At 36.3% G+C, this 12,624-nt stretch overlaps 1 protein-coding gene across 1 annotated transcript; it reads right to left on the reverse strand.

Moving 5' to 3' along the window:
- Nucleotides 1-10,971: 10,971 nt before the first annotated feature.
- LOC110713259 lies at nucleotides 10,972-11,517 on the reverse strand. Its single transcript, XM_021891716.1, has one exon. It carries the CDS (start codon nucleotides 11,515-11,517, stop codon nucleotides 10,972-10,974), a length of 546 nt encoding a protein of 181 aa, XP_021747408.1.
- Between the last annotated feature and the right edge of the window lie 1,107 nt (nucleotides 11,518-12,624).

Genomic DNA, 12,624 nt, shown 5'->3' on the forward strand with positions numbered 1-12,624 from the left:
GGATCAGTTAGGAAGAGCTTATGCAAAGTTTGTGGTGAAGTACCATGGGGTACCCACAGATATCATTTCGGATAGAGATTCAAGGTTTTTGTCTAACTTTTGGCAAAGTTTGCCAAAGGCGATGGGAACTAAGTTGTTAATGAGCACAACATTTCATCCTGCGACAGATGGTCAGACAGAAAGAACGAATCAGACATTAAAGGACATGTTAAGAGCTTGTGTGATGGAGTATCAAGGGTCTTGGGAAGACCACTTGGATTTGATAGAGTTCTCTTATAACAACAGTTACCATGCAAGCATTGGGATGGCATTGTTTGAAGCTTTGTATGGTCGAAAGTGTAGAAGTCCGGTATGTTGGAATGATATAAGTAAAATTATGGTTCTTGGACCAGAGATGATTGAGGATATGGTGAAGCAGGTTAAGTTGATCCAAGAAAAGATTAAAGCGCCCCAAGATCAACAGAAGAGTTATGTTGATCTGAAAAGGAGGGAAGAGGAGTACGAAGTAGGAGAAAAGGTTTTGTTGAAAATTTCACCCACGAAAGGTGTGATGAGGTTTGAGAAGAAAGGGAAATTAATCCCAAAGTACATAGGGCCTTATGAGATCATTCAGAAACTGGGAAAAGTGGCTTATAAATTGGATTTGCCTAACGAGCTTGAAAGAGTTCACAATGTGTTCCATGTGAGCCAAATCCGAAAGTATATTCCTGATGTGACACATGTGTTACAACTAGAAACCATTGAGATGGATGAGAATTTGACTTATTAGGAAAGACCAATAAATATTCTTAACTCTAAGGTCAGGAGCACAAGGAACAAAGATGTGAGCATTGTGAAAGTATTGTGGTCAAATCAGAAAATTGAAGAGGCTACATGGGAAGCTGAGGCTGATATGAGGAAACGTTACCCAGAACTGTTTTCCTAAGGTTAGTGGTCGAGTTACAAGGGCGTAACTCCTTTTAAGGGGGGTAGAGGGCGATAGAGTTTCGCGCGTCTACTTTTTGAGTCATTTTTGAGTGATTTCGAGTCTTATTTAAGTTTAGTTGGAGTCTTGAGTCAAGTTAGGATGTGCATGAACCAATAATTTCAAAATGATTTTCGTTTCTTCTGGCTAAGTTTCGGGTAGAAACTTATTTTAAGGGGGTAGACTGTAATACCCCGTATTTTCCTACGTATTTTCCTAATTAATTATTATTTTCTAAAAAGGGTATTTTAGTAATTCAACTTACTATTTAAATCTTGGAGCCAAAATGATATTTGAATTTTAGCGCCAAAAGTATTTTGAAAACTAATCATTATTTTGGATAAGATTTATTATCCATTTATCCTATTTTAAAAACCGGATTATTTATATTTCAGATATTTTAATTAAGGCAAAAGATATATTTTATTAGGTCCGAAAATCCCAATTAATTAGCTAATAATTTTGGATTTTCCTATGTGAAAATCTGATTTTTATTTAGTTAAATTATTTGGTGAATATTTGGTATTTTGTTATTTAATTATTTATTACAATAAATATTATTTACACAATTATTTTTATTCCTTTAAACTAGCAAAATATATTCCTAAATACTAAAAAGGAAGGCCGAAAATATGAGCTTAGGAAAGCTCAATAATTTCGGCCATCCTATAAAGATTTTGGGAAAATATTTTGGTAATTTGTATTTTTAATTATCTCCATAAAATCTCCTATTTTCCATAATTCTAATTCTCCATCTTTTTGATATCCAATTATTATATTTTCTTGCCATTCATTCTTCTTAATTGTTCCCCAAGCAATCCCAATTTCCTTAATATTTTTCATGACATACATACCTTCCATATACAATTATACACAATCCCTTCAAATATCAAAACTTTCCTTAAATCTTTGCTCACTTCTCCAAGTAATCTCTTAAACCTTAATTACCATAATTCTTCCTACATTTTCCTACCATAATTCATGCTCATACTAGCCTATAAATACCCCTTCATAACTCTCACATTCTTCACACCAATTCTCTTCTTTTCTTCTCCTCAATTTTACACAAATCATCCCGTTCATCTTTGAAGCCAATTTTCGGGCACTTCTGGTCAGTTTTTGGGGTAGTGATGTTTCATAAAAAGTTGTTCCTCTCGAAAAATCCTTGAGGTTAGGCTCTAGAATCACACAATTCGGAGCTATATCGAAGGAGTTATAGCCTCTGAATGTTCTGCTTATTATTTCCTACGCAAATCCAATTCTTTACTTCTCCTTTTCTTTTATTCAATTATTATTATTATTATTATTATGGGAGATTAATATGAAATTATTATGAGTAGTTTTAATTATATAAAATCAGATTTTAATAATGTTCATGTTGAATTAATTTTACAGGTTCATGTACATATAGTTGGGAGGGTTTAATTTAATTATTTGTGGTTATTTGTTAACCTTATATTGATTAAGGTTATATTTATTTTTAGGGTGTTTTTGATCAAGCTACTGGAGAGTTCTTTTGAAGTATTGTTGGCTAAGTAAAGATCATGGTACGTTAGGTGGTTGGATACCTTGAAAGAGATCGATTTGAATAACATGTTTGAATGATTTTATGATGAACTGAATTAAATTGAACTGAATTATGGTTTACGAATTAAAAGTATGTTTAAAGGATTGGTTTTAATGATTGAATTGGAGTATTAATTTTTATATAATGTTTTGATTAATTAATTTATTATTCATGTTTAAAAAGGATTGATTTTGAAAGCAAGTTGGATTTATGGAAAAGGAGTTTGGATTATTTTCATTAAAGGTTGAATTATTGGATTTAAAAGAGGATTTATTGAATCATGGATTTATTATTATTTATGCTTTATAAGCATGTTGGTAATCCCACTATGCGGATTTAGTTTATTGATAAGGCTTTGGACTTTGCATGACAGGGTCTTTCCTCAAGAATAACCTTGTAGCATAAGGAGACTAGCTTGGGGGGTGTGCACACTTGGGAGAGGAATTGGTTTTAATATGAGGAATTGGTTTTTAAATTATTGGAACTAGTTTTATTTATTATTGATATTGGAATTATTGAGAATTGGTTTTATACTATGAGTTTGGAATTATTGGATTATTTATTGGAAATTGGTTTTAAAGCATGTTTGCGAATAAATTGAGTTTAATGATCTTGCACTTATTGTACTTAGCATATTTTTCTAACTCGTACTTATTATTTGTTTTGGTTTGCCCTGTTTACCGTAATGGTAAGCAGTGTTTCTTATTTTCAGGTTGGAGTCAATAAATGATGCATTGGAGTCCCGAGATTGGTTTTCACTAAATTAGGAATTTGGTCTTGTATCTATTTGGAGTACTTATAACATTGGTTACTATTATGGTTATTATTAATAAAGAAGAGTATTGAAGTTTCCGCTGCAAAGTATTGTTATTTTTAGTAAGTTGAGTAGCCTTGTGTAATCACGCGGCGGTAATACGCCTAAGTCTATCTCTACGATATAATTATACGTATTATACTAGTATTTCCGTAGAGGGAGATTTTGGGGTGTTACATATTAGGTTGTCATTATTTGTTGCTAGATGTGATCAATATTATTTAGGCTACTTAAATAGTCCAAAGCCCAATAGAATGGATCTTACAAGGTCAGACTTTGAGGTGATAGATTGAACAAAAGCAGAAAGACCCAATATTTGGCCCTTTTATAGGTGGCCTGCCATATGAGTTTAAGAGGGAGCGTTTAAGGATTATTTTAGATTATATTATATATTTGGTATTGATCTAAGGCGGAGACTAGGTCGTTGAAAACTAATCTACCCCTAGTCAAAACAAAATTTGTAATCTCTCAACACACCCTTATACCTAGCATAGGGTAAGTCGAGGGTTGAACCACTAGGAATGGAAGATGAATGCAAATGCCAAGGCTAAGCTATCTCGAAGTAATGAAGTAAGGTGTGTATATTCTAAACAATCAAATAATCAAAATGAAATCAAATTTATCAAGCACTAGGGTTAGGATCCGCATATACTCAGAATGGATATAGCTTATTGGGATTGGAGATGTCTAAGTCGAGTGTTGCGAGGGAAAATCAATTAAGCAATCAAGAAAGTAAGGTAGGCTAACCTCCTAGAGGTCAAGCCAGCGTCAACTATGAGAGATTCTAACTAGGAACCTTGCAAACCTTCTTGTAGGGAATATTTCAAGCGTTATCCCTAGCTTGAACCCCACTGTGATCATACACTAAAGTACAGTGGCGTCCAAAGGGAAAGAAGATAGAGCAAAAGAGTCGCCAACAAGTTTTTTTAGGAACTTGTAAACCGTTCACGAGGTGAAGGTTACACCCCTTAACGATCCAAGATATCGTCAACTCCATAAGGTCTTGAACCAAATAGGGTTCGGAGATGAAGGTACAAATCCAACCTAAAATAGATTGAACCAGCCCTAATAACAGGCCTCTACTTTATTCTGATCGTACTCATGTGCGCTTTCTGACTAACATGCAATCAATAGGATTAACTCTAAACCTGTTTATCTTTGTTGGTTGAATATTAATGCACAAACAAAACTATAATTGGCGATCACTTGAATTATAATCAAATTAACCCTAACAAGATCATTAATTATCTTATAAAGCGTGATCAAGCAATAACAATAAAATCATCAAGCAACATGATAATAATCATAATAATATTTATAATAATCATAATCAAAACAATTATAAAAATAATCATGAATCATGTTAAAGCATAAAAATAGCAAGATCCTAGGCATGATACTAACAAGATTAATAACAAACCCTAACATGTCACTAAACAATAAAAATCAAAGCTTTAACCCTAACATGATACTAACATGAATAAATATTAGAAAGAACATAAAAAGCATCATAATAATCATACTTGGTATTAATGTTATCCTAAACATGATACTAGGAATCATAATAACAATCTAAGCATGATAATATCAATTAAACAATAAAAATCTTTAAAATACTTACTTGGATGTCTCATACCTCTTTCTAATATTAAAATACAAACGTTAGTAATTTCAAGGAAAATAATAAACAAACAATTAAATTAAATAATTGAAAGAGAGATTTGGGACCAAACCCTCAGAAATTAAACCTTTCACGTCTAGGGCGAAGGCAACTTCGAATAATGCTAGGTATGTCTAGTGCTTCTGTATGAGGAATTTTGTTTGTAAAAAGGCTAGGCTTAGAAAGAGAGAGAGAATCAAGAAATTCTTGATGAGAGTTGGTGATTAAAAAAGGGGAGATATGACCTCTATTTATAGAGAAAAAAGAGAGTCAAAGAATAAGAAAAGAATCCGAATTCGAATCGAAATAGAACTCGATGGACAGCAGTTTTTGCGGATTTTGTTTTTATCATATCTTTTGATCTAGAAATCCAAATAAGGAAAATTTGAATCAGATTAAAATCTTTTGTAGATAAAATAATATGGCCGAAATAGTGGAAGGGTGTCAATTTTGGATAGAGTTTCATATCTAATTCATATCTTTTTCGTTATAGCTCGGATTTAATATTATAATGTATCATTGGAAAGATAATTTCAAGATCTATCCAACCATATAAAATTTGGATAAAGATTATGAGGACGAAAATAAAATCTGACTGTCTTTGAACATCTTTAAATTCGAATAGAATTAGGATTAAAGAAAAAGGAAAGTTTTAAAAAAGGAAAGTTTTTATTTAACTCAAATTCTTTGATCTTATCTTTTCAAAAAGGATAATTAAGATCTTTTAGAAACTTATAAAAACTTCTAATTAATCCTAATTAGTTTAGGAATAGGATTAAACCTTAGGACCCTCCACATGATCATTGGGTCGTAGGTAAAATCCGGTTTGAGCCCAGTTTAGTATTTTGGCCATAACTTCCTCATTATTAATCAGAATTGGGCTTATAATATTATCGTTGAAAGGTATTTTCAAGCCCCATCCAACTACACCATTATTGGACCCTTATCATGGACAAAACTAAACAAGAATGCACGTTTTTCATAAATAAGGTAAGAAAAGAAATATTTTCAAAAACAGAAAGAAAAGATATTTTAAAAAAAACATCCTCATCACTAAACTTTTCGCACTTTCGCTTCATTTGATAATCAAATGACAGGAAAGGTATTCATCACTGGGTTTTGGTTTTGGGGAGACACATTTGGGTGTCTACAGAAACCCCCACTTTGACTGAGTTTGGAGAAATGCAAGTTTCAAAAACAAAAGTCAAAGTAGCGATAGGGACGGAGAATGATTCAGAACGTTTTGCGATCCTAAATCATTCTTGCAACGCCGATACCTGCAAACTAGCGTTAGTTAAACAGATAAAAGAGTTAAGAAACACGTATCTTGCACCGTCGAGTACACGTCTCTGAAAGTAACCGATTTGCTGCTGTTTTTTTAGTTTTGACGACCTCCTGCAAGCTAGAGAATGCCATCCTGCTTGAAGACTGCTACGCTTGTAACTGCTTCCAATTCTGCCATGATAATCTTCCGCAAGCTAGGGAACACTATCGAAGATTTCTTCGCTTGAAACGATCCTCTTCCGCTTTGTGACCATCTTCCACATCTTAGGGAACACGATCGAAGACAACTTCGCTTGAAATCACCTTCAGTTGTTTGTAACAACTCTCCGCAAGCTAGGGAATGTTGCCGAAGATATCCTCGCTTGAAGCTATCCTCATTTATTGTGATAATACTCCAAAGAAAATTATCGAAGACCTCCGCTTGTTGATCTTTAAAGCTTGCTTGAACTTTGCTTCTGTTATGCCTGTACGTTGGCGCTTTTGCTGCTTGTGAACCAGTATGTCGGTGCTTTTGCTGGGATGACAATCCTCTTTTCTTTTGGAATAGTTGCCAACACAACTCTTGTATGATGTATGACAATCCGATTTAAGGAAAGTTGTCAATGCTTCGTAACAATCCATCCTTGGAAATGTTGCTACGATGAAGAGACAATGCGTATCTCGAAAAATTTGCCAAAATTCAATTTTGGGAAAAGTTGTCAATGCTTCGTAACAATCTGTCACAAGAACTTTGCTACGATCGACAATCCACGTCTGGAATATAACTCTTGAAAGCAATCCACCTTGGAAATTTGCCAACGCTATGTGACAATCCTTTTGTGAAAATATTGCCACTATTAGCAATCTGCGTCTTGGAACATTTGCAAAAAAGAGTCGACCGACAATTCACTTCGGGAAAACTTGTCACTTGCTGAAATGAATGATAATCCACGTTGAGGAACCTTTGCCGAAATTTATGATGAATAGAGACCTACGACAATCCTTTGGGAAATTTTTGCCATAGGGAACTGGGTGTATGACAATCCAATCTCGGAAAACTTGCCAGCGATGACAATCTGAACTTGGAAAAAATTTCCAAACAGAAAAGGAGCACGACAATCCACGCATGGAAACTTTTCTAGAGAAGACAATCCAATCTTGGAAAAATTGTCGTTGAAGAAGATGCACGACAATCCATTTTTGGAAATATTGTCAGTTGGGGATGACAATCCAATTTTTAGAAAAATTTTCGTTTAAAAAGAATGCGCGACAATCCATATTTGGAAATATTGTCGTTTAATAAGAATGCGCGACAATCCGTATTTGGAAATATTGTCGTTTAAGTGCTTGCTTTTAAACCGATACGTTGGTGCTTGTAATGAGCCAATGCTTAGGCGCTTAAGCTAAGTGAGACGATTTTTTGTCAGGTCAATCACTTACTACGATTGTAATCGAGCCGACTACTAATCATGTCAAATTTCTTATATGGGCTAACTGGCGTACCAAGGAACCCGAAATTGCTGTATGAGGTCGAAATAACCATTCTGAGAGGCTTCGAGCTCTGTCGCTGCTGAAATATCTCTAGCGTCAAGAATTGGCTCTTTTTCCAGACGTTGGGATCTAGAGCCAGGCTCTGAAATCTATTGCCAGACTCTGGATGTTGTCGTTTGGCGCTGGAATCGGGTCTTCCCTATTCTGCTCTTACTGCCGATGTTGCTTGATTTCGCTTCGAACTTTAAACTTGGTCGTTTCCTTTCAACCAGATCTGCTCAAATCTCTTGTAAATTAAAGCTCTTCATCTCTAATTTACTGTTCCATGTAATTTTGGTCAAACTCCTCTCATCTTGGAAGAATCTCATTCGGTCATATTTGCCGTTTTTATTTTTGAAAAAAATATCTTGGAATGTCCTTAATTGCCTGCTGGGATGTACCGGCATTTATATCGTTGACTATAGGACTTTTCTAATCTCTTTAGGGTTAACCTAAGACTTAGTGTTTCTTGAATCATTGACTTGACATGACTCAAGGTATAAACTTTACTCGCTGTGATTGACTCGAGGTTGACTTGACTCAAAGTGTTTGACACATATGTTAGACTCAAATCAAGGTGATATCATGACTGACTCAACGTGTACATGACTCGTGTGTGCATTGTATTGTGATCGTGCGACTCGAAAATGCAAAAAAATCAAAAATAAAAATTTTCCGTCATTTTTGTGGAGGGTACCGACTTTCTCCCGAAAAATAAAGGCGCGAAAAAAGAATCGAAGTGAAGTTTTTTGAAGATGCATGTTGAATGAGCTTAGTCAAATGTTGTTTGATACTATCTCAATTATTGATTCCATGATGAAAGTATTTGGGTAACTTAGGCACGGAGGCTAAGCATTTCGTACTTTGTGATGCAATGATGAGTGATGAGCGATTTTGACATGACAAGGCATGCTTCAACGTTATGTTGAGATTTCATGACAAAGGGTTCCTAAGGGAAAGTATATTTGGTCATGTATCTGTGCGGTGTGTGAAAGTGATACTAAAGTTAGGCCGTAAGGGCTAAGTGTGTGGGAAAATATTATTTTAAGAAGAGTCAAATGATGGTGACTCTTTAGGCTAGGTAAGCTAATGATGTAAGGATCAAGCCCCCAAGTCTAGCTCTAAATGAATAGGGATGGACACAGGGAATCCCTTGATATGATCACGGTGTAAGTGTGTGAATGTGAATATGAATGCATTTTTATTACGGCCGCACCTCGATGTGAGGTTGCCTACGTATCCGTTAGGAATCAGGCCGAACGTAGCTCTAGCCGAACCTCGCACAAGTGTGTGTATACCTCAAAAAGGTCTTTTTAAGGGTTGTAACGTGGTTTGGATAAAGGTTGAAGAAGAAAGGGATAAAGGCTCAAGACCCTAAATAAGTCCCCAAGGTGTGCAACTTTGCTTTTGGAATATTTTGTTTTTTGGTAAATAAGATTTTATTACCAAAGAGAGAAAGTTACAACTTACAAGAGCTAAGTTATAACTACCATCAGAACACCACAAGACCTGTATAACAGGCCAACCCCCAAAAACCAGTTCTAGATCCTACCTAGCCACCGTCTAGGAAGGGTTCTGGGAAGAGCCTAGAACAAACTGGACTTAGATTTCCAGCCACCTTCTAGGAAGGGTTCTGGAAACCAGGACCAGACAACAACACAAGCAACAAACTACAAGGCAAATAACTTAAAAACCACCAAAACAACAAAAGCCTAAATAAACAAAGGATTTCTATTAAAGACAAGGCATCTACAAGAAAACTGCAAGCTTGAAACCTCTACCAAACCCAGAACAACAGCACCTAGCAAGCACCAGACCAGCTGCCACAAAGAGCAAGCAAACAGCAACAAGAACAGAACCAAAAACTGCACCACCTGCCAAACAGCATCAACAAAACCAAACAGCAGCCTAGCAGAAACCAGAACAACAACTGCAAACAACTACAACAACAACACAACCAGCACAAAACTGCAGCAGCATACAGAAACAACACACAGAACAAAACAACAGCACATCAACAAAACCAGAACAGAGCAAACCTGTATAAAAACAGCAGCAGCAACTGCACAGAACAGACAGCAACAGCATGCAGCAGCAACAGAGACACAGCAGCTGAAGCAGACAACAGCAGCAGCAAGCAGCTGCACAGAACAGACACAGCAACAGCAAGCAGCAGCAGCACACAAAACAACAACAGAGACAACAGCTGAAATAGATAACATCAGCAGCAAGCAAGCACAACAAACACAGACAAACAACAGAGCAGCACTAGCAGCCCAACAAAAGCCAACTGCCAAGAGAACCAAAACCAGGCTGCAAACCAGCTACCACCCAACCAAAACATACTAAAAATAGAAAGCTGCAACATTAAATCAGTGAGGCAAAAGCAATTTCCTGTTTATTCCTGTACACCTAATAGCAACATGATAGATAATGTCACGAAAGACAGTATCTGCAGGTTTACAGTCACCCGTAAACATCAAACTATTCCTCTGCAGCCATATACTGTAGATAGCCTCAGCAAAACACATAGAGTAGACTCTACCCTTGCTGCTAGACTTCCTGCAATTCTTAACTATCCATTGTTGTTCAATGCGAAAAGGTTAAACTGCTTTTTTCACATTAAGAAGTTTCAAAATCTGTTCCCAAATAGTCTTAGAGTAAGGACAACAAAAGAATAGGTGAGAGACAGATTCACAAGTGTTCTGGCAGAAAAAGCAAATAGGATCACAACTTGTATTCCACTTAACAATTCTATCCTTAGTGGCAAGTTTATCAAGCAAAGCTAACCAAGTAATGAAAATACTCTTAGGAGTGGCTTGGTTATTGCAAACAATTCTTTTCCACTCTACTTTAGGAGCCTGAGGTCGAATCCGGGCATAAAGTTTAGTAATACTCATTTTCCCATTTTTCACAATAGAGGACCAGCCACCAATGTCATCAATAATATCTGTGCAAGTCAAGATTTTCTTCAAAACCCATGAGCATTTCTTGGGAATAGTGGCAGTCCAAATATTCCTATTGTTGAAATAATAGGTATGCACCCATTTCACCCACATATTGTCAGATTTGTGAGCAAGATGCCACAAAATCTTGCAAATAGCAGCTTTATTCCAATCACCAAGAGTGGTAATATTCCAGCCACCACAAACCTTAGGAAGAGTCATATGATGTTAGGAGACAGGGTCCTTTTTTGCATAAGTGTTCTTCCCAGTCCAAAGGAAAACCCTGAACTTGGCTTCAATTTCCCTAAGAATCTTCTTAGGAAGAATGAAAATCTGAGCCCAATAAGCCTGAATACCAAAAAGAACACTTTTGATAAGCTGTAACCTGCCAGCATAAGACAAGTGTCTAGAAGTCCAGCAATCAATCCTAGCAGTAACCCTTTCAACCAAAGGCCTACACTGAGCAATAGTGAGCTTTTTAGAAGACAAGGGCACCCCAAGATATCTAAAAGGAAAACTACCTCTACTCATACCAAGAACAGTTTGCAGCTGGCCTTTATCATAATCAGAGATGCCTCCAAAATAAACCTCACTCTTACTTAAATTAGCCACTAGACCAGAAGCACAAGAGAATTTCTGGAAAGCTTGTAAGAGAAGCTGAATAGAGGTGGAATCAGCCCTAGAAAAGAGGAGAAGATCATCAGCAAACATCATATGGGTAATACCTAACTTCTCACATCTAGGATGAAAATTGAAATTAGGATTCCCAGTCATTTCCTTAAGGCACCTAGAGAGGTACTCCATACAAAGAGCAAAAAGAAAAGGAGACATAGGATCTCCTTGCCTAAGGCCTTTTTTTGCACAAAAAGGTTTAGCAGGAAAAAGCCATTAACCATCACAGAATAAGAGACAAAGCAGACACAAGTCATAATCCATTTCACAACAGAATGAGGGAAACCAAGCTCTTCTAGAACAGTCTGTAGAAAAGGCCATTCAACAGAGGTCATAGGCCTTTCTCAAGTCAATCTTGATCATACATCTGGGAGAAACAAACTTATGAGAGTAGCTTTTGATCAATTCAGTAGCCAGGAGAATATTGTCACCAATGTGCTTACCCGGGATAAACCCAGCTTGAGCATCATCAATAACAGTCCCCACCACTTTAGAAATCCTATTTGTGAGAACTTTGGAGATCAGCTTGTACAACATGGTACAACAAGCAATAGGCCTAAACTCTATGACATAAGAAGGATGCTGAACCTTAGGCACTAAGGTGATTGTTGTGCAATTCCACTGCTTAGCAATGACACCAGTCTCAAAGAAAGAGAAGATAGCAGTATAAATATCAGTTTTGATCATAGGCCAAGCCTTTTTGAAGAAAACAACATTAAAGCCATCAATTCCAGGCGCCTTATCATCACCAATCTGAGCTAGAGCACTATCAATCTCAGAAGTAGTAACCACAGAAGTCAAAATATCAATAGAACTAAAGCTGAGTTGAGAACCTCTCCTAATAGTGGCTAAATCAACATCAAGGAGAGAGCTAGCACTAGAACCAAGGAGCCCTTTATAGAATCCCACAATCTCATTTTCAATAAGATCAGGATCTTTCGAAAGGACATCATCTTCAGTAAAGATAAAATCAATTCTATTTCTACCTTGTCTGTGCTTCACAACAGAAAAGAAGTAGTGAGAATTGGAATCCCCAAGCTTAATCCAATCAACCCTGGATTTCTGCTTATAAATGGACTCTTGGATATTCATCCAATGCTTCACCATAGAAACAGCTTCAGCCTCTTTAACATGAAGGTCAGAATTAGAATAATCTACAGCAAGCTTGTCTTGAATGGCTTTCAAAAAGGCAAGAGTCACATCAACTTT

This window comes from Chenopodium quinoa, unplaced genomic scaffold, assembly GCF_001683475.1.
Source record: "Chenopodium quinoa cultivar QQ74 unplaced genomic scaffold, ASM168347v1, whole genome shotgun sequence".
Classification (NCBI taxonomy): Eukaryota; Viridiplantae; Streptophyta; class Magnoliopsida; order Caryophyllales; family Amaranthaceae; genus Chenopodium; species Chenopodium quinoa.